At 40.1% G+C, this 23558-nt stretch overlaps 1 protein-coding gene across 3 annotated transcripts in view; it reads left to right on the top strand.

The window, feature by feature from the left end:
- LOC127579976 (platelet-derived growth factor subunit A-like) overlaps window positions 1–23558 on the top strand; it is a 66756-nt gene that overhangs the window by 22224 nt on the left and 20974 nt on the right. For all 3 annotated transcript variants that reach the window (XM_052033086.1, XM_052033085.1, XM_052033087.1), the window contains 2 exons: window positions 8890–9010; window positions 23047–23079. In XM_052033086.1, the coding sequence (XP_051889046.1) occupies window positions 8893–9010; window positions 23047–23079 (151 nt within the window). In that variant the 5' untranslated portion in view covers window positions 8890–8892. The remainder of the gene's footprint in view (window positions 1–8889; window positions 9011–23046; window positions 23080–23558) is intronic.

Raw genomic sequence — 23558 nt, forward strand, 5'->3', positions numbered from 1 at the left:
GTTCACTGCAGCACTAGAGGAAGTGGTGTGTGGTTCCCACTTTGTTGTTCTAGAGCCGTGCTTCATATCACTAGGGGTGATCTTTATTAGTTCTGAGGCGAAACCTTTTGTTACCGTTGAAGGTTTGTATGCAAGCTTTGTCAGGGCCTTTCAGTGAAGTCAACAGCTTGCACCTTCACAGGATTTCATTTCACTGAAACTTTTAATGCACAGCTCAGTTCTCATTTTGAAGATTCTGTTCATCAAAACAAATACTGTTCTTTTGGCAGTTTAATTGCGAAAAGACAACGATGTAACCCATATGTAGTTTTAAACCATTCATTAGCCATTAGGCCCAAACCAAGTTATAGGGTTGTGCCAGTTAAAGAGGTTTACCACAACTCTTTAAGTTTATTATTTTTACAGAAAGGCACCATGGACCTAGTCTAAGGAAATGGTAGTTCTGAATTGAAAACATAGTTAAACATTTTATTTGTTATTATTCATAGCCTCTTGATAAATTTGTTCATAAGATGGAGGTGGGGTGTGGTGGGATTCCCTCAGCAAAAGGATTTCTTTGAAAGGGAAAGAGACTTTTTCTGAACACCTCTGCTTGTGTAAATTGTTAAACAACCGTTTCCATAAACAGATTGAAAGCAAGGCCTTTATTCTCTGCAGTACTTGGGGTTAGTACTGACTGGGTCTAACATTCAAACATTACAGTAAATTGATTATCAGAGAATATGTAAGGTGACCACAATATCTCTCATTACATTGGCTAGCAGAAAATCTTGCACAGTAGAACCATTCATACAGACTCCGGGATTTAATTACAAGTAAAGTGATATCTTGAAGCAAAAGGCCTGTACAGCATTATCATCAATTTTTCATTAATTAATGGTGGGTACATTTGTTAGATTGATCCATGCATGCAAGCTAGATAATAATAGCCTCTGTTTTTTGCATGTTCTCATCATAATTTTTCAGAAGGATATGAGCCTAAAAAAAGCACCGAGGGTGGAGTCCCATTTGCTGTGTTAGGATTTCACCAGCTACAGATCTGGGGTGAAAGTGCATTGGTGCAGGATGAAAGACACCACTGTGATCAAGACTTTGCTGGTGTGTGGGGATATATGTATCCCTAATAAAGGCACCAGAATAACCATAAAGACTTGTTGGTTCTTGCAGAGGAGAGTGGATTGTTGGGGAGGGTGCATTGGGTGGAAGTGGAGCTGCCTTTTCTTTGAAACTTTACCTCTCTTCGCAAAAGCAGCAGATCATATTCCTACCTATTGATAATCAAAAATCTGCAGATGCCAGAAACCTGAAATAAAAACAGAAAACACTGGAAACATGCAACAGGTCAGGCAGCATCTGTGAAAAGAGAAACAGTTAATGTTTCAGATCTGGGACCCTTTGTCAGAACTGGGAAAGAGAGAAGCAAGTTCACTTTCATGTAGCTTTTTGGAAGTAGCTTTAAAATATATTTTAAAGAAATTTCTTCTGTTCTCCAAACCTAGCCTTTGGTTATTCTGGTGATATGAACCCGGATCTGTAAAACAAGAGCTCCTGATTTATAAAGCAGAGTCTTCTAACGGAGAGCTGAGACTCTACCCTCACAAAGGATCAAGGCCAGAATGAAAGCATCCAGGCAGTGCCAGAGTTGCCAGCTAGTAGATTTGCCAAAAGTAATGTAAGAACAGATGTGAATTTTTAGAGACATTGTTCTACTCATGGGATTCTGGACCATTCCTGTCCCATGTGGTGAGTCATGGAAAAAGACCGCAGGCAGGTCATTGAGGTTTTGGAATATTATTCTCATGAAGTTGAAACAAAATTTCTGAAGTTGATATGCATCAATCAGTTTAAGTCACCCTAAGACATCAATGCATATTGTAAATCTCAATTTATAATGAATCTCTGTTTACTTAGTAACTAAAGGAGCAAAGAATTATAGGTATATAGGAGTTAGTTTTGAAACTGATTGCTGGGAAAATTAGGAACCACAATCACTATTGCAGAGGTGCACACAGAAAATGCTGGAAATACTCAGCAGGTCAGTCAGCATCTGTGGAAAGAGAAACTAAGTTAACATCTTGGGTCAAAGACCCACCATCAGAACAGAGAAAGAGAGAAAACAAACAGAGAAAATGGGGAGGGGTGGATAGAACAAAGAGAATATCTCTGAAAAGGTGAGCTCATGGTTGCTGTGGTGATAAGCTATTGATGAAGCTGTCTGCTTGATAGGTTAAAGCAAAGAGAGAGAGAGAGAGAGACAGACAGACAGACAGAGAGGAAATTGATGGTACAATAATACCAGTTTATTCGCTGGCTGCTGGAACAGCAGTCAGAAAGACTCCTGCAGCTGCAAAATGTCTCTGTCGTGACATGCATTAGCTCTGCTAATGGGATTCTGGACCATCCCTGTCCCATATGGTGACTCATGGAAAACGACCACAAGCAGGTCATTGAGGTTTTAAAATATTACCATGAAGTTAAACAAATTTTCTGAAGATGAAATGTATCACTTAGCTTACATTAAGTAACAATAGCCCCAATAGTAATAATGGCTTTCTGGGGTTCTAAAGCATGCAACAGTATCCAAGCAGTCATTAGCTTCCCAGTAAAGTGACGTAAGGTTATGTCTCTGTCTCTCTGTCTCTGTCTCTCTGTCTCTGTCTCTCTGTCTCTGTTGCTCTCTCTCTCTCTCTCTCTCTCTCTCTCTCTCTCTCTCTCTCTCACTCTCTCTTTGAATGTACTGTACTTAAATTCACATAGCATTAGAAATAAGGTGGATGACCTTGTAGTACAGCTACAGATTAAAAGATATGATGTTGTGGCCATCACCGAATCATGGCTTAATGATGGATGTGATTGGGAGCTGAACGTCCAAGGGTACAAAGTGTATAGGAAGGATAGGCGGGTAGGTAGAGGGGGTGGCATGGTCCTGATGGTAAGCAACGATATTAAATCACTAGAAAGAAGGGACATAGGATCAGAAAAGGTAGAATCCTTATGGGTTGAGTTAAGAAATGGCAAGGGTAAAAGGGCCCTAATAGCAGTTATATAGAGGCCCTCAAATAGCAGCCGGGATGTGGACTACAAGTTACGGCTGGAAATAGAAAAAGCGTGTCAGAGAGACAATGTCAAGATAACTATGGGGGATTTTAACATGAAAGGGATTGGGAAAGTCAGGAAGGTACTGGATCTCAGGAGAGAGAGTTTGTGGAATGCCTACGGGATGGCTTTTTAGAGCAGCTTGTTGATGAGCCCACCAGGGGATCAGTTGTTTTGGATTGGGTGCTGTGTAATGAACCTGAGGTGATTAGGAAACTAAAGGTAAAGGAACCCTTAGGAAGTAGTGATCATAATATGATTGAGTTCAGTTTCAAATTTGAAAAGGAGAAGCTGATATCAGGTGTATCAATATTTCAGTGGAACAAAGAAAATTACAGTGGCATGAGAGAAGAACTGGACCAAATTGATTGGAAAAGTAATCTAGATGGAGGGACGGCAGAGCAGAAATGGATGAAATTTCTACAAGAAATGAGGAAAGTCCAGGATCGGTATATTCCAAGCAAGAAGAAAATTATGAATGGAAAAATGACACAAATGTGGCTAACAAGAGAGGTTAAGGCTAAAATAAAAACAAAAGGGAGGTCATACAAGGAAGCAAAAATTAGTGGGAAAGCAGAAGACTGGGAAGCTTTTAAAAACTTACAGAAAGAAATAAGAAAGTCATTAGGAAGGAAAAGATGAATTATGAAAGGAAGTTGGCAAATAACATACAAAAGGATACTAAGAGTTTTTTTAAATATATGAAGAGTAAAAGAGAGACACGGGTAGATATAGGGCCGATTGAAAACGATGCTGGAGAAGTTATAATGGGTAACAAAGAGATGGCAGAGGAACTAAATGAGTATTTTGCATCGGTCTTTACTGTGGTGGACATCAGCAGTATACCTGATAGTCAGGGGTCTCAAGGAATAGAATTGAGTACAGTCAAGATTACTATAGAGAAGGTGCTCGGGAAGCTGAATGGACTAAGGACAGATAAGTCTCCCGGACTGGATGAAGTGCACCCTTGGGTTCTGAAGGAAGTGGCTTTAGAGATTGTGGAGGCATTAGAGATGATTTTCCAGGAATCAATAGACTCTGGCATGGTTCCGAAGGACTGGAAGGTTGCAAATGTAGTTCCACTGTTTAAGAAAGGAGGGAGGCAGCAAAAGGGAAATTACAGACCTATTAGTCTGACATCGGTGTTTGGAAAGTTATTGGAATCGATCCTCAAGGATGAGGTTATGGAATACCTAGACGTGCAGGACAAGATAGGTCCAAGTCATCATGGTTTCCTTAAGGGAAGATCCTGCCTGACCAACCTATTGGAATTTTTTGAGGTAATCTTAAGTAGGATGGACAAGGGAGAAGCAGTGGGTGCTGTGTATTTGGATTTTCAAAAGGCCTTCAATAAGGTGCCGTAAGAGGCTGCTTAATAAGATGAGTACCCACGGAATTACATTAGGCAGAAAGCAAAGGGTGGGAATAAAGGTATCCTGTTCTGGTTGGCTGCTGGTTACTAGTGGTGTTCCACAGGGGTCGGTGTTGGGGCCACTTCTTTTTACACTGTATATCGATGATTTAGATTATGCAATAAATGGTTTTGTGGCTAAGTTTGCAGATGACACCAAGATAGGTGGAGGAGCAGGAAGTGTTGAAGAAACAGAAAGGTTGCAAAATGGGCAAAAAAATGGCAGATGAAATACAATGTTGAAAAATGTGCAGTTGTACACTTTGGAAGAAGAAATAAACGGGCAGATTATTATCTAGATGGGGAGAAAATTCAAAATACAGAAGTGCAAAGGGACTTGGGGGTCCTCATGCAGGATATCCTGAAGGTTAACCTCCAGGTTGGGGTGGCGGTAAAGAAAGCGAATGCTATGTTGGCATACGTTTCAAGAGGAATAGTACATAAAAGTAAGGATGTGTTGATGAGGCTCTATGGGGCACTGGTGAGACCTCATTTGGAGTACTGTGTGCAGTTTTGGGTCCCTTATCTTAGAAAGGATGTACCGATGTCGGAGAGAGTTCAAAGAAAACTTACGGAGATGATTCCTGGAATGAAAGGGCTGACATATGAGGAGCATTTGTTGGCTCTTGGACTGTATTCATTGGAGTACAGAAGAATGAGAGGGGACCTCATAGAAACATTTTGAATGTTGAAAGGACTGGTCAGAGTAGATGTGGCTAAGTTGTTTCCCATGGTGGGTGAGTCCAGGACAAGAGGGCACAGTCTTAGAATTAGAGGGTACCCATTTAAAACAGAGATGCGGAGAAATTTCTTTAGTCATAGGGTTGTGGATTTATGGAATTTATTGCCACATACAGCTGTGAAGGCCCGATCATTAGGGGTGCTTAAGGTGGAGACTGATAGGTATCTAATTCGTCAGGGTATCAAGGGATATGGGGAAAAGGCCGGGAATTGGGGCCAGATGGGAAAATAATTTAGCTCATGGTGATGTGGCGGAGCAGACTCGATGGGCCGAATGGCCTACTTCTGCTCCTTTGTCTTGTGATCTTGTGATGAATTTAAAATGACAGGCAGCAATTCTATTTTCTTTTGCATGCCCAAATATTTATTTTCCATACAGAACAAAGGAGAAAATTCTTGAAGGTAACGTAAAGAGTAAGAGTTGTGTATCAGGACGCAGAAGGAAACAAAGCTTGTGTTAGATGAAGAGGGAGACAGAAATGTGTAGGGGTCAAGAGACATTGAGGCTCAGTTGAAATATGTGCTGAGATCATGATCTGGAATCACCCTCTGTCTGTTTGACCTGGTGCAGGATACCCTGAACTCATTACAATGATTTCAATATCCAGGCAGCACTAACTGCTTTGTTTATTTCCTTCGCACAGACCATGAGTCCAATTTTGAAAGTGGTTAGCACTGGCTGAATCCAGCTGGCATGGATTAAAGCCATGCTTGCATATTTTAAAGGGGAGATGTTTATTGTTCAGTCTGCTGGTGGATGTCATTCCACAAATTTTAAGAGCTTACTTGAGGCCGTGGCAGATAACAAATGAGAGTGAGCACCTTTGCAGGCACAGCTCTGGAGGTTTTGGTCAGTGAGGTGGAGAAGGAGAGGGAGCCTCTTGCAACTGGAACCCAGGAAGCCCTTGTGCGGTTAGCCGAGTAGCAGAAAACAGGGTCTGCAACAATGGAGGATACTGGATCGACTGCCATGGGGTACCAGACCAGTATGGGTGCAGACGTCATTGAAGGTGATGATACCCTCATACCTAATTATTCTCACATCCCACCTACCCCTCATCACTCGGTCTCTTTCTATTTACAAGATACTGATGGTATGAGTGTATATCCCTCCCCTCAACGTGCAACTCAACCATGTGCCTTTCTTCTTTAAGGTAGCCTTGAGCACCTACCTGTCTAAGCAATGGTAGTTGAGCAACAAGATAGGGATAAATTTGACACACATAGTCATCAACTCAGGTATTGGCTCTGGATTGTAGAGGGTAGTTTAGAGGTAGGATCTGCATATGGTGAGTCATTGGGCATAAGCAGTTTACAATCAGGGCAGGGAGGCAACGGTAGCCTGAGACATGAGGACAAGATTGTACATGGATTTTTCTGCTGAGAATTTTGATGAAAGCTTCTATATCCAAAGCTTGATGGGTGTGCAGGAAAAATGGTCTGGAAGGAAAAGGATGTGGCTAAAAATAATATTTGAGAAATCCAAGCCTTAACCACACCATTCCCCAAAGACTTAAGAAATTTTTACCACATCTGACAATAGTAAATACCACACTTCTCTCCAGGCTTCTCTTTTTCTAATCAATCGCCAAAAGATCTAGAAGCCAATGAGAGCTCCTTTAAATAGTGATGCTGTTAGGGGAGGTGATTTGTACTGCTACTTACAGCAGAGGTGTTAATGGGATCATTGAAGTCCAGTTTGGCAGCAGTGGAATCAAACGAGTGTTACACAACTGAAAAGAGTTGTTTACTCTGCACACCTTCAGCATGTGTGAGTGACAGACAATGTATTGTCCTATTCAAATTACCAGGCATTGCAAGTCATGTGAAAATATGTGCCCATGATTCACACAGAAAATTGGAAGCAAATTTGCACCAGTAATACCAAAAGAATAGAGGTGACTGAGCACAATGTTATGGCCATTTTTCTCCAGTTGACCACAAAATACCAAAGAAGCAATTATTAATTGTCAAAAAATGTGCATCAGATCCTTGTTCATTCCCCATAAGAGATTCTAATGCAATAAGAGGGCCAATCCACCTTTAGATACAAGTAACTGACTGCATTCTCCTCGCAGAGGTTTATTATTGTTGAAATTCAAAAACTGTAGGTGCTAGAAATCCTGAAATAAAATCAAACCAAAAATGCTGGGAACATTAAGCAGGCCAGGCAGCATCTGTGGAAAGAGAAACAGAGTTAGTGTTTCATCAGTTCTAATGAAGGTTCTTCGACTTGAAATATTAACTCTGATGGTGTCAGACCTGCAAATGTTTCCACCATTTTATATTTTTGTTATTCATAGTGATTTTATATAGAAACTACTATTTGAGGAGACCTATACAGATTGGTTTTAGGGCTATTGATCTTCACAATCTATTAGTTACCAGGGTAAAGCTGTTCGGGAAAGAGTCTGCCAGTTCGTGAATGACAAAGTAATTTGTGCTAATTATATAATCTTGGATGAGAAAACAATAATCACAAATTATATCTGTTTATGATGAAGCAAGAGCCACGTCCTCCAGATTGTATTTTATGTAACAGAAATCCACAAGGCAAAACCAACTCCGCATGCAGGTGTGCCAAACAGACTTCCAAAGTAAAGCCAGTTTAATAAGAAAGAGCCTTGGTATATTATATGAATCTCTAAAGATTTGTAAGAAATATCTTGGAACAACAACAATACTAGTAAAAAAATAGATACATCCAATGACACAAAAATTGTTGTGATGTTCTTTAACAAAACCTTAGGTAGTCCTTATCTAGAATGCATTTCCTGTTTTGATCTCACAAGTTGGGTGTTATGAAGACTCCGGAAAACATTGATAGGAAGATAGCTGGAATAACATCTAGTTTATACACCATTGAAAGCAAAATTAGCTTGGAGAGTCTTATCTTTTCATTCTGGAAAAGTGGGGGTATTTGATTTAAGCTTTTAAATGCAGGTAATTAATTAGACGCTGTCTTTGCGGATAGACTATTTGAATTGCTCAGGTTGGTGAAGGTATACAAGCTGCATTAAGATGGAACCAGGTTGGGTGCAGAAGGCTTTTCTTTTCATTGCAGGCCAAAGGATTGTACAGAAGTTGCTAATTACCGAGCAAAAAGCTTCACAATTTACTGCACAAATTCAGAAAGAAGCCGGTAAAGTTCCTTTTTGTGGCTGATATCATTTCCCACAGAAGACAGATATAATGCAGGGATTTGTGCCTATTGTGGCTGTAATGTCCTCAAGCTCAGTCTGATCGTCAGAGAGCCAGAGAAGTTTTTCCAAGAATGTTATTTCTCCCTATGACATTTAGATCCCAGATATTACAATGCTGCTAATGATTGGAGAAGTTGCTTCATGATGCTTAGCTGCAGCATGCAGAAAGATTCAGCAAACCAGCTAGTCTTTGTCTTTCATTTATTATATGTTTGCAGCACAAAGCTTTTTGACTTACATTAACTTATAGGTAGTTAAACGTCCTGCTCATTGGTTCATTTTGTTAGGTATCATAGGTAGCAACCTTTGTCCTCCCTTTCTCTTTTGATTTCTAAACATTAAATCACCGACACCCAGTGCTTTCTAAATGCAATAGTGCCTGATCCACGTCTAACATTTATTTATCTTTGGATTTGTAACAGTTTTTTTCTCAAACAGGAAATGCCAAAAAATATGAACAAAGAGGAAGGTCTCCCAGAAGATGTCCTGAAGATGATTGCACAAGCAGACATCCGAAGTATCAGTGATCTAGAAACTCTCTTGGGTGTCGAGGCCAAAGGTCAGTGGTCTACAGAAATATTACCAAGAATTTACAAAGATGACAGCAGAACTGAGAGGATGAAGCTATCAGGATACTGAACCAGCCATGATGCTTTTCTGTGGAAGGGAGAGATGATCTGGTAGAAGTCTTTATAAATTAGGAAAAATATTGATAGAATAGACAAAGGGAAGATGTTTCCAATTTTAGATTCTGGTGGGGCCCAATCTAAAGTCCATATTAGTTGCTAATAATTTCTGTAAGCAGTTCAGGGATAGTTTATTTACTGAGGGAGGAATATGAATGTGGCTCTTGTTACCACATAATGTGGATGAAGTGAAGCATATGGTTGTATTTAAGAGCAAGTTAGATGAGGGGAAAAGGATATAGAAGGATATGTTCTCAGGAGACATTAAGATAGAAGTAATTTCATGGATTGTAATCAGCAACATAGTGCAAGTGGGCCAGATGGCAGATTACTGTATTGCAAAATTCTAAGCAATGAAATGTAATCCATAATGGTAGATATTTTTTGAATGGTACAGTTGAAAGCACTATCCTTCATTTGTGAGAGTCTAGCCATAGAAATCAGTAAGGATCTGCTGCCAAAATGAGATTAAAGCATCTCAATATCCCAAGTCCATTTTACAGTGGTTGTGTGGAAAACACTTGACTAGAGATTGGCTGGTGTGGAAAGAATGTTACAGGGGACTGACCCCAAATGTACTTAGGTGGTATATCTTATTAACAACATGTAGGTAAACTTGAGGCTTTGAAGCATCGGTGGCTGGGAGTTTGTCTGTTGGAAGTTGAGAAATCTGGTGCTACTACTGGATTTATAGGTTCCCAGCAGCTTAGAAGCAGGTGCTGTGGTTTTCCTGTTTTGAAAGCAGTAAAGTTCTTGGGTTTGATATCTGTGAAGAGTGTAATCAGCTGCAAAAGCTTTTCTAAACTCTCATGCAGAAAGTGTTGAGTAGTGTGGTGTGGTTGTGGTGACCAACTTCTATTTTCAACACATTGGCATAAAGTGGTAACTAACATCAATTTCATGGGCACCGTATGATGCCTGTGGGAACAATACTGAAAGGTTTGATAGTTTTATCAAGATAGCCATAGGAGGACAAGCCCTTTAGTAGTGAATTGTGGATATAACTATATTTATACGGCATTGCCTTAAAATACTTATTATGCATAACATGAATGCCCAGTACTTAATAGAGCAAGATGCTGTTGCACTCACAGAATTCATCATTAGGAGCAGGAACTGTACAAAACACTGAAAACAAATTCATTTGCAATATTCTTGTCTGGTTGCCATTAATTACAGATTACCACAATGTATTCTGTTTGAGCAGGGTCCAAAAAGAGGGTGAAATTACACTCCCTTTGATGAGTTTCTTTGACAGCAAGGGTTATACTTCCTCACCCTGGATAAAGAACTGAAGTCTTGACATTCTATCACATAGCATTGCTTTCATCAGTACTAGGTGACTCATGATTGATTTCACCTGGAGTAAACTGGGATAGAGATTATTTCTAAAATTCCAAAATTGAGCCAATTGCAAAATTGCTCTGGTTGGATTCCCCATTAGCACACTCGACATTTTTATGCTTCGAATGACGTCAATCATAGTGCAATACAAGTTTCAAAATCAGAATCAGAATCAGGTTTATTATCACTGCCATATGTTCTGAAATTTGTTGTTTTCTGGCAGCAGTACAGTGCGAGATATAAAAATTACTATAAGTTACAAATCAAAATAGTGCAAAAGAGGAATAATGAGGTAGTGTTCATGGGTTCATGGACGGTTCAGAAATCTGATGGCGGAGGGGAAGAAGCTGTTCCTGAAATGTGAAGTGGGGGTCTTCAGGCTTCTGTACCTCCTCCCCGATGGTAGTAATGAGAAGAGGGCATGTCCCGGATTGTGAGGATTCTTATTGATGGATGCCGCCTTCTTGAGGCATTGCCTCTTGAAGATGTCCTTGATGGTGGGGAGGGTTGTGCCCGTGATGGAGCTGGCTGAGTCTATAACCCTCTGCAGCCTCTTGCAATCCTGCACATTGGAGCCTCCATACCAGGCTGTAATGCATCCAGTCAGAATGCTCCCCACTGTATATCCGTAGAAATTTTCAAGAGTCTATGGTGACGTACCAAATCTCCTCCAACTCCTAATAAAGTAGAGTTGCTGGCATGCCTTCTTCATGATTGCATCAAAGTATTGGGCCCAGGATAGATGGTCTGAGATGTTGACGCCCAGGAACTTGAAGCTGCTCACCCTTTCCACCGCTGACCCCTCAATGAGGACTTGTGTGTGTTCTCCCGACTTCCCCTTCCTGAAGTCCACAATCAATTCCTTGGTCTTGCTCACAATGAGTATGAGGTTGTTGTTGCAACATCACAGAACCAGCTGATCTACCTCACTCCTGTACACCTCCTTGTCGCCATCTGACATTCTGCCAACAACAGTGGTGTCATCGTTGAATTTATAGATGGAATTGACATGAAGTAGAGCTCAAAGTTCTGCACAATAACTTCTGCAGAACCCTCCCTAGAGAACCAGGAGCGCATCACGCTCGTGTCTTGCTTTAGATGAGATATCAGGACAGCCCCAGAAATTCATTGAAGACTGCTCATAAACGTTCCAAATTGCTTAGTCTGTGTTCAAAATAACAAGTGCATTTTGGAAAACGTAAAAATTGAGATAATATTATGTGTAGCTCAATGATCACCCCGTGTGTTGCACAAGTATGGAAACGGGTGTGACAGGAGATGGGATCTGACCTGGGAGCAAACATGCAGAATTATGAAGATGTCCCAAGCAGCTGTCCTCTCCACTATTCCAGCTTACATCTTAATGGTTTTTGGCCACTGTGGTGATTGTGTCTTTAAGGTCTGAAAATCTTAAACAAGAACTAGACAACAGAGTGGTGGTAACTGCATTAAAATGATACTGCTCCTGTCAGGACACATACAGAGTCCATTTCGCACTAGGTTTTGAGGAGGAAGTCAGGTTAATGCTGTTTCACATTTGTTTTCAACCGATAATAGAATTTTCTTTTGCGGAGTAGAGGTGGGGACAGTGAGCAGGAAGGGTGTGTGTATTTCAGTCTTGCACTTGTACACAATAATCCAGTTTCTAGGAACAAGTCAGCTATTAGAGCAGGATTCTAAGAGAAAAGAAAAAGCTAGTGTTGGACTTTCAATCATCCTTTAACTGTAGAGAAGCCAGCCATGGAATTTAACAAATAACATCCAATGCATTAGAACAACATTCCAGAAAATAAATTTTGAACATTCAGTTGTGTAATCCAACTGCACAATCGTGACTGAAAGTGAAAAATATTACAAAAATTAACAAAATGCAGATACTGGAAATCTGAAATAAAAACAGAAATATTCCAATACAGTCAAAGAATCATAGAGTACAGAAATAGGCCGTTCAGCCCACCAAGTCTGTGCCCATCCATCAAGCACCAATTTACACAAATCCCACTGGGGGAAATTTACGGTGACCTATTAACCAGAGGAGACCCACATGATCACAGGAAGAATGTGCAAACTCCACACAGACACTGCCAGAGGTCAGGATTGAACCTGGGTCTCTGGAGCTGTGAGGCAACAGCTCTACCAGCTGTGCCACTATGCTGTTCCCCTGTGTTACCTCTCTAACTCTTATATACTTCCAGAAACTATAAATATGTATTTTTATGCAAACTATCTGTAAAAATTGATGAATAATTTATACCAAATAATGATGATTTTTCAAAACGGTATTGATTAGAAACCTCTCAGCAAGAAATCAAGCTGTTATTTTTGTTGCAATCAGTCTGAATATCAATTTACCAAATCCACTGACATTGATATGTCTAACTCCAGATGATGCAAACTCTTATTTGCCTCTTGCTTAAGTTTTCTGTTTTATAATTAAAGGTTGCTTGGGAACAGATGTTAAGCATAAGTAGGTTATTACCTTTTGTCTCAGTAGCAACATATTACTGAAGGGGAATTCCACTCTCATAGAGCAACTTCTACTTGTCAAAGTTTGTGGAAGAACTACACAGCACAGCAGGAAATTTCTACAAGGGAAACCACCAGTGTGGTGGGAATTTTAACATCAACACATTGGAATGTCTATTCTCTGTAAAAATCTAAACACACCTCACAATTAAAAGCAGACATTGATCATAAATCCAGACCATGAAATTTCTTTCAGAGACAGCTGAGGGAGTTAATTCAATATGATCACTGTTTTGAGGTGCTTAAATGGAACAGACAGGTAATCGAGGGAAGGGGGAGGAGGTGACCCTCTGAACAGATGAAAGACCTCTAATTATTCATTATAATGCATTTAAAAGAATTAAATAAGAGTGCTATTTGACTTTGCATCATGATCAGACAAGATAGCAATGTCTGTTATCTCTCTGACGTAGACAGGAGAGAGTTCCATGTTTGATGGAGACATTACAGAGAGAATTGATATTCTGTACTGTTTTTGACTTGTCAGTTTTCTTCTGAAAGGTGCTGATGAATTAAGATAGGCAGGCATTAAGAACAAATTACTTAAGAAGCTAAAAAAGTTAATTACTTAAAAAACACTGAATATTAATTCCCATGCAAGACACAATAGCCTAATAACCCTTTACTATTCACAACTAATTCCTCTCAGTAAGCAACCATCGTATATATTTCTCGCATATATTTTATAGTATGGAAAAGGGCCATTCTTCCTATTAGTATATGCTGGCTATCAGAGTGGTGTCATTGATTCAATCCCCCAACTAATAGCCTGTTCTCTCTTACAAACCCATCAACTGCCCCCAGTTCTCCCACTGTCACCCTACACTACAGATAATTTACAGTAGCCAATTAACCTCCCAGCACATATTTGGGATGTGAGAGGAAACCAGGATATCCAAGGGAAACAGGGTCACAGGGAGAACTTGCAAACTCTGCAAAGACAGTACCCAAGATCAGATTTGAACCTGGATCCCTGGATCTGTCTGGCAGCACCACCAGCCACACCACTGTGCCGCCCTATCATTGAATTACCACACCATTCTGTGCCCTGTGCTTCATGTCAAAGTTATTGTCCATGAAAATGTTTATGATAAACTTTCTGCCATCAACCAGCAATAAAACCAAATGAAGAATACTCCCAGATAAAACCACTTCACTATCAATATGTTGACACTTGCTGCAAACTTAATGGGCATGCAAATATTTCTGGTCTTCCTCATTAGACTCTTTCTTTTAGTTTGATAAAGCTCTAGTTCTGCTGTTACAGTTACAGTATAGCCAAGACAGGTGACAGTAGTTGCACTTGTAAAGTTTATATATTTTAATGAAATTTCAGCTCTTGCTTTTATTCACCGTTAAATAATATTTTTGATCATGTCATCTTTATTGGAGTAAAAAGTGCCTCAAATCTCTAACCGAATAGGCTGCACATTCCTTCCATACATTTACAATCATGGACAGGCCATTTAATCATTCCTCAGCTCACATTCCTTCAGAAGTTACAGCTGCTATGACCCACACAGTCAGAATGGCACACACAGAGGATTCTTTGCTGCAACATTACTTCTCACCCACTAACAATCTCTCCAGACAATAACATACCAAGAAAATTCCATGGTGTTATGTAAAAATTATTTCAGAAGCAGTCTCCTTTCACCACACCAGGGCCATTCCAAAATCTGAGCAGCACGATCAGCTGCTGAGCCTAATTCGTTGTCAGAACAACTTACTGCTCGTGCCCAAGGCATTACTCAATTACTCACACGTATAGGATACATTTTATAATGAATGTGAATCCTATTCAAAGCATTTTATAGTTTAAAGACTAAGTGACAATTTAAATTAATACTGCTGTCCTTTAGAATGATAGATAGAGTCGTACAGTGTCCTACAGCACAGAAATATACTGTCTGGCCCACTAAATCTGCACTGACCATCAGGCACCAATTTACACCAATCCTATACCAAGTCCATTTTGTTCTCCCCACATTTCCATCAACTCCCCGCAGATTATACCATTCACCTGCTCACTAGGGGGCAATTTACAGTGGCCAACCTGCATACTTTTGGGATGTGGAGGAGACTGGAGCAACCAGTGGAAACCCATGTGACCATAGGGAGAATGTGCAAGCTCCACACAGACAGCACTGGAGGTCAGGATTGAACCTGGGTTGCTGGAGTTGTGAGGCAGCTTCTATTCTTGCTGTGCCTCTGTGTTGTCCAATTGGAGACTTTGCATGGGAAAGCCTTCCTGCATTCAACGTTTATTATCTGAAGTGCATTTTCTAAACCTTCTTTTGATAACTAATCTGTTTAGGAAGTTTTAAATCTTTTAATGTTACTAAATATGCACCTTTTGAATCTGTTTCAAGGTAAATGTTTTTGGAGGATCTGTATCGAAGATAGTGTTTGAATTGCTTCGTCATTGTTTACAATAGCAAGTGTCAGAATGAATAGGCCTTTAACCTGATAGTTTGGATTTGGATCTAAATCTTTCAGATTCCTTGAATCATAGAAGCCACAGATGATTTAATAGTAAGACTATTTACACCATTTTCAGAACTTTTAACCCATGTTTATTCTCTACACAACATCTTCCCAAATGACATACCAACTGCTGATAATACTATACTTGGAATGGAGGCCTGACTGATGAGTTGTTTTGTAATGGTCTATGCAGTGTAATCAGAACATCTCTTTATGTTTGCCCCCAGGTTAAAAATCCACCTGGATGAGGAACTCTCTGCCTCACAAAGATACATGGGATTCCCCACAATGGGACAACTGAACTGCATGAGTTTGTCTTTCAGTCATTCCCAAGACACAGAAAAACAAAGCTGAGGTGTCCTTAAACAAATACAAGTCAAAATCAAAGTCAAGCTTATTGTCATATGCACAAATACATGTATGCACAGGTGCAATGAGAAATTTACTTGCATCAGCATCACATAGCATCAGGTACACAACATTCACAAGAAAAACATAAATTTTATTTATATTACACAAAAACTATACAAGAAAGAATATAATTAGGACAAAGAAGTCCATTGTAATGCAAAGTGGTCATAGTGTTGCTATACTGAAGTAGTGATTAGGGTTGTGCAGGTTGGTTCAAGAACTGCATGGTTGAAGAGAAGTATCTGTTCTTGAACCTAAAGGTGTGGGATTTCAGGCTTCTGTACCTCTTGCCAGATAGTAGCTGTGAGAAGACGGCATGGTCCAGATGGTGGGGATCTTTGATGTTAGATGTTGCCTTCTTGAGGCAGTGCCTCACCTAGATAGTACCAATGGTGGGTTGGGATGTGCCAGTGATGTATTGGGCTGAGTCCACTACTCTTTGCACCTTCTTATGTTTCTGCGCATTTGAATCATTGGTCATGGTGGGTTCAAAGTCTAGAAGCTGGGTTCTCAGTGAATGAACAAAATGTTCTGCAGAGCAAATGATAATCTGTTGTGCTGAACTCTTCACAACTATAGAAGGGCAGCCCAGACTCCTGATGTGCTATGCCCATTCAGAGAAAAAGGCTGGTGAAGAATATTGTACTTGCTGTGATAAAGAAACACGTTGCAGCAAATTTCAGGGTCTTGTGCTAACCTTGGTGGTGAGACCTGGAGTTTCTGGTTCATAGCTTTGCAGATTTAATTCTGGGGTTTGGAACCTGAGACTGTTGTTTTAGCATTCACAGGCCACATTCCCAGGTGGAATGACTTCTATGGGTTCAGAGTTAGCCTCATCCGTATAATATCTGTGCATGACCACTGAGCAGTTGAGGCTCATTAGTAATGCTTTTTAAAGGAAGTTTCTGTTTTGGAGTTAGGAATATGTCAGTATATCAGCAATGAATGACCGGCCTCCTGTTTTATTTGGTTTCCTGATGCTTCCTTTTTCCTGAAGCTAATTTTGCTGTGGATTTTCTGACTCCAGGCCTGCTGAAAGGAGCAAGAATGGAGTGTATGACAATAGGGCTCACCCTGTCAACTTCCCTTCTGTGACTTGCCTGAGAATGAGCACTCGTGATGGGAAATGATCTGTGAACATGAGAGCTAATGTACACCAGTCTCAGTCCAATGTACTCAGGCAACATGGCTCCCATCTGGGGCACGTCAGAGAAAACCAGCTGTCAGCATTTATACTTCACTGAATAACTAATGGCTGAGCCATACCAATGAAGTACAGGCCCTGTAAAGTTCATCCCATGGCCATCAAGGCCACCTCAACATTAAGCTGCTCTGCGCTAGGATCTTTCCCAGTTAGCACTGAGACATCATCCATCTTAGAAAGAAAGGGAGGGAGAGGGAAGGGGTGAGGGATTGGGAAGATCTAATGCTGCTCCTCTCTTTCCCTCCTTTTCCAGTGTCATCCTCTTCCATGTGACTTCCACTGGGAGGCTGGAATACTTCTATCTCTCTCAGCGTGGCCATTCCATAATCCTCATTGATCTATAAAAGTAACACTTCTAGTTTTGCCTCCTGAGGGAAACTTGCCTGTTCATTCAGGCCTGACTAAAACCAAACTGGCAAACATGTCTTGTAAAAAATGGACGAACAAGAGGAAGTGGTTGAGGGAGGTACATTAACAACATTTAAAAGGTACTTGGAAAGGCACAAGGATAGGAAAGGTTTAGACGGATATGGGCCAAATGTGGGTAAATGGGACTAACTTAGCTGAGAATCTTGGTCGGCATGGATCGGTTGGGCCAAAGGGCCTGTTTCCATGCTGTATGACTCTGTGACTCTTGATGATTCTATGACTCTATGATTCTTTAACTTGGTCAGTTTAGCTCAGTCTTTAATTTAGAACAACAAACAGGTCATTTCATTAAAACTGTGTCTAAAACAGCTATTAATATCTGCTTTGATAGGCAAGGTTCACCACATTGTTTTTAAAACAACATTAGAGTATCTATTGGCAGTTTTTTTTCCATGCTCTTGTCATCATTAAGCTTTTCTCCGTCTAGTTGTGAATAATTAAGAGAACACAGTGCACCCCTTTGTTATGGAAGGGCTGCATTCCAAGAAAACCAACTATGTTGAAATTTTAATGTGAACCCTTGAAAAAAGTTGACAAAATCTGTTGTTTCTTTCTATTTTGTGTTTATTTAGTAATTTTTTTTCTCACATAATTTCTATAGGAGTGAATTTTTATTCTATACCTCAATATTTTTGGTAGTGATTTGTGAATTCCATTAGGGTGAATTTCCGTTACCCAAACTACTGTGACATGGGGGAATACTTTATTCATTGAAGCTTACGTGGAAGATTGACCTTTTTAACATGATTGCATAAGACCAATGGGATCTTTTGCTTCTAAGCCAGTGGAAGAGTTTAAAAGAGTGTACTATTTGTAGTAAATCTACTTTTTTTACTGATTCCAGCTTATAACACTGCCTAAAGAAGCTAAAGCAGGAAACATGCATTTAACACTGTTATTAATATTAACATTTTATTTTGAATGTCCTCAATGAACTTCATCGTTCTGATCAAATTTACTGAAGAGCTAATTATCATTTTTTCTTACTTTTGAGATCCACCTTGTGTTCAAATGCATAAATGGATACGTCCAACAAAGTGATGATCTGCTCAACATTTAGGAATTCAATGATCTGACTTATATAATTTTTCACTGCTTACTCTTCTTACATTCCCCTGAAGTGATTAAAGTTACACCACATTCTAACTTAAGCAACAAACTGAAATGAAAGCCATGTTTTCGTCTCTAAGTCCTAAAAAATACATTATATTCAGAGACATAACACACTGCAGATGCTGGAATCTGGAGCAAAACTCCAAGCAGCTGGAGGAACTCAGTGGGTCAGGCAGCATCTACGGAGGGAAATGAACAGTTGATATTTTGGGTCGGGATGGCCATTTCCCTCCACAAGAATTATACTTGATTGGATGGGAAGATCAGTTTGTATTTACAAATCACAAGGTAGTTACAGGTCAGGAATGCCATTTGGTCCAGCCTAACTTAGCTTAATATAACAACCTAGCACACATTCAGTGCTGCATCTAACCAGGTCAGCTGTAGACCATTTTCTACCTATTTTGCACATGAAATAAGTACAAACAAGGATAATTTTGCCTGATAAATATCTGACCCAAAAATTTATTGAGCCAGACATCCTTGGTATGTGTCAGGTGTACGTTCCTTTTAATATGTAAATGAATTACCTAATGTCTGCCTTAGAACCTCACAAAACTTGCACAGTGATGAATGGGGCAAGTTTCAGGCTCCTCCACTCCAAATGTTCAGTGCTGCTGCCACCTAGCCAGTGGCCACCAATATAAAACATGACTTTACAGAAAAACCTTTATGTGCAAGCAAGAGGAAAAGGAATACTCCCTCACTTAGTCACTGTGGTTTCCTCCTGTGGCTTGCTCCAATGCTCCAACTAGTCTTGATCACAGGTCATCGCCAAAGATATATTAGGATGAAGTGTAGTTCAGAGTCAGCAAAGTATTAGCTGGACCCCAAAGTTTATATTATGAGTAAAGATTACATAAACCAGACAGGAATATAGAAAATATGATTTGATTTTCTGCATATTGGAAGGAATTGGCGTGGAGTGTACCACATTTTTCAAGGAGGCTTTGAGAACACCCTTGAATCATTTCATCTGTTCACCTTGGAACTTCTTGCCACGAAAGAGCTTGGAACAGAGTGTCTGTTTTGAGAGTCTGGTGTTGGGCAAGTGTACAACATGGCCTGCCCATTGGAGCCAACTGAGTGTAATTAGGATTTTTTTAAAAATCTGCAGATGCTGAAACCTGAAATAAAAACAGAAAATGTTGGAGGCACTCATCTGTTCAGGCAGCACCTGCAGAAGGAGAATCAGTTAATGTTTCAGGTCAGAGACCCTTCGTCAGAACTGAGAGAGGAAACAAGTTAGTCTAACAGCAGAGAAGGTGGATTGAAGGAGTTCACACAAGGGTTTTGGGATAAATGGAAATGGAGCTATGACATGTTCAAAGACCTTCCAGAGGAATGGAAGTTTAGAGTGGGGGAGGCATGAGAAAGGATGGGTAGACAAAGACTGGGGTTTATTAAGATATTCAGGAGATTCTGGGCTTAGAGAGCGCATGAAATGATGAAGTGGATGGCTATTGAAGCTTATGGGTCTTGGACTCTGCCTGGCAGAGGTTCTGGTATTTGTGCTTTCCCACAGGCTGAGCGGTTGATGCCTGGAAATTAGCAAGAGATTCAGAGAACTGAAAGGAAAAGGAGGGGGGAAGGGTCAGACAGAAGGGAAAGGAGCTAACTGCTTTATCCTAGTGTTTTCCACAGCTCCTATCACCCACCCTGAGACTGCCTTCCTCAGCTGCCCAGCACCCTTGCACTTTCCCATTGCCTCCTTCTTTCTTCCTCTCACCCTTAATCCCTCTCACCCTCAATCCCCAATTGGTGCAGTGTTCCAGTCAGCAGAGTGAGGGTTAGAGGATTTGAGGAGCAACAACAACACTGACCATTTGTAGAGTGCCTTTACTGTTGCAAATAAACATCCATAAGCACTTCACAGCATTGTTATCAAGCAAAGGTATTGACATAGAGGCATTTCGAGTGATATCAGGGTAGATCAAACAGGATTAAAGAGGCAGTTATTGGGAAGAGTCTTAAAAGAGGATGGAGAGGTAGAGAGGCAGGGAAATTTTGGTTGGCAATTCCTGAACATGAGGTTGGATCCACAGAAGAAGTGGTTGCTCAGTGCAGAACCCAGTTTGGCGAGGAACTTGGTACATTGGCTGATATTCTCCCTCCCTTTTCTTAACTTAACTGCACTTGGGCTGACAAATATAAATTGGGATAATTGCTGTGGTTCCAATATGTTGAGAAAATTAGAGTTGACAGTATCACAAAATAAGTATTAGTTTTTTAAAAAATCTGAATAATTCATTTTAACTTTTAGACCAAAAACAGTCTTTCTCACAAACAGGAATATTTGAAAATACTTCATACTGTTAAATTAATAATTTCACATGAATTATCCTACAAATCCACTGGAGCTTTAAAGAAAACCTTTTAAGAAATGTCAGTAATTTGTATACAATGAAAATCCATATATGGATGTGGGTTACCTTTTTTAGGAAATGCTTATTCTGAAAGTAGTATTTTGAATTTATTTGAATGTTCTTGAAATGGGGTATAAATTATAGTCTGAAAGGAACAAATACTGTCTGGCTGAGTAACTACACCGGTGCTACTCTTGGTGCTACCTTGCAGAGCGCTGATTCATAATTGTGCTTCTGGTTCTCCAGTCTGAACACTCACACCCCTCTGTAAAAGAAATCCATCTGCTCAGCCAGTGTGCTGATATACTGGGAACCTGCTGCCAATCCCTGCCCTCTTCTGGCACTCCCCCAGCAATGAATAGCCTACCATCTTGGTGTGGAGATGCTACCCATGAGAGCTTGTATTGATTGGGCCAGAGGAATGATGCAGCTGCTCAGTGCCGAGATGTGGGGCTCAGGCTGCACCCTGGCCAGCACAGTGTGCGCAGGCCATTGCTTGGGACAGGCAGCACCTGCTCCATGTGTTGTCAGACCCCTGTCCTAATCCTACAGTCTCTCTCATCATCTCCTCTTGGATGTGAGGGAAATTGCCGTTTCCCCCTCTCCAGGCCAGGAGAGCTGTGTCGGCAGAGAGATGGATGCAATCACTTCCAATGATTGGTGACGAGGGAGATCATAGCAATGTTCAATATTTTGCAGGCCTCAGTTACAACTGGGTTTGGCTACGACCAAAAAAGGTTGCAGTCCCTCTGCATCTGCACCTTTCTGGTCCAACCTTTAGGCTGCACTGGAATTTCTATGCAGGTACTGCCTTTGTTGTGGATATATTACGAACTTCTGTACCTATTTTATCCAACGTAACTTCAGCCCAAGATTCTGAGACTTTCTGATAGCAAATCCTGACACGAACAGGGAGGACTAAAGTTACCCCAAGGGAAAAGAGCAGGATATTCAGCAGCAGCTTTCTTATAAGATTTGAACATTCCACGTGTTTTGAGCAGAAGGAATATCACTGTGGCAAAACTTATGCAAAGTAAGAATTGTTGAATTTCAACCTGTGGTACTTTCTTTGTTAAATATTTTTTTCATCAAGACAGTTTGTTGGTAAATCCAAACCATAAAATCTCTGTTGTCCCCTTTCATTCAGTGAAAGGAGCAACTTGGCTGAATTCCAATCTCCTATTGCGATTAAAGAGTGAAATAATCCCATTGGCCTGAACCATTAAACAACATTTTGGCTTAGGCTCACCATATATGAGTAGACTTGGCATGGAGTTAAATCAGACTCATCCTTTTATTTTAAATAATACGTATAGTCCTCACAGATACATGTGGTTCCTTTAGAAAGTGCTCACCATCCAAGGGGATTTTTGACAAATTTTGAATTATCATACTTGATGTATTAAATATAGTAGGTGTTTGTGTCAACACTACATCAATGATTAATAATTAATGTCTAGTGTGAAATCACCTGCCTTAGTGAGGGAGTAATGGATTAGGCAATAAATCTAAGTAACACAGAGCAGCCGAACTGTAACATTGCTGAGACATTAGATGTGTAATTTGCTGAAACATTAAAATTCCTTCTTTGCTTCAGCCTTTCGCATGTGAAGAGGTGCATCACTGAGGTACATGAATTCAGTCCTTTTAAACGTACTTTTTAAACTTATACACACTATGCCATTTGAAAATGCCTCTGAGTTCTTTTATTTCATTTCTCTAATATTAAATCCTTCAAGGTGTGCTTTGACTATTTAAAAAAAACTGTATTATGTGTGGTTTCAAAGATGCTGATACTTGCTTTTTATTGGGATTAATCTTGTGGGAATTTTTATAAGAATGGAAGTTTAGCATTGTGTCATTGTTCAGCTTATGTTGGGGTAGGTGAATAAAATCTTGTATTAATGGCTGATGATCATTACATAGCGAAGTGACATCTCCACAAATTGACACTTCTATTCAACTATACGAATGTTTCACAAATATATCCCAATTATTTATATTGCCTTTTTTAATACTCTTTCAACAGACTCTGCTCGTTTCACATCTAGATCCAGAACAGGTAAGCCTAATGTATGGACCCTTGTGTGTTTAAATGCAATGAATAGCAAGGTGAACAATGCATATTCATATTTAAACCTGCATTCATGGGTGATATGCAGACACAGACAGAAAAAGCACTGGAAGTATGACGAAGGCATAATGTGAGATTATATTTACTTATTAAAAAATAATATTGTACATTGATTTTTGTCTCTGAGTGTTGGTTGAGCCTCTCCTGCAGTTGTAGCATCACAAATCTACTTAACTGATTTGAAATTGCACCTTTTTAATTGACAAATCAATGGTCGAGCTGCTATACTGAGCATTCTGCTGCCAACAGAGCAAACCAAAAGGCTGGAGTGGCAACACAATAAATTTGTACAGTTAATTACACACTGGTTGTGAAAAAAAGGATGGTGTAAGATTAGAGAGAGGGAGGTAGAAAGAGGAGTAAGCTCATATTTATGCAGAAACAAAGTAATTGATAAATACCCAGGC

Source organism: Pristis pectinata, chromosome 18 (genome assembly GCF_009764475.1).
Source record: "Pristis pectinata isolate sPriPec2 chromosome 18, sPriPec2.1.pri, whole genome shotgun sequence".
In the NCBI taxonomy this organism is placed as follows: Eukaryota; Metazoa; Chordata; class Chondrichthyes; order Rhinopristiformes; family Pristidae; genus Pristis; species Pristis pectinata.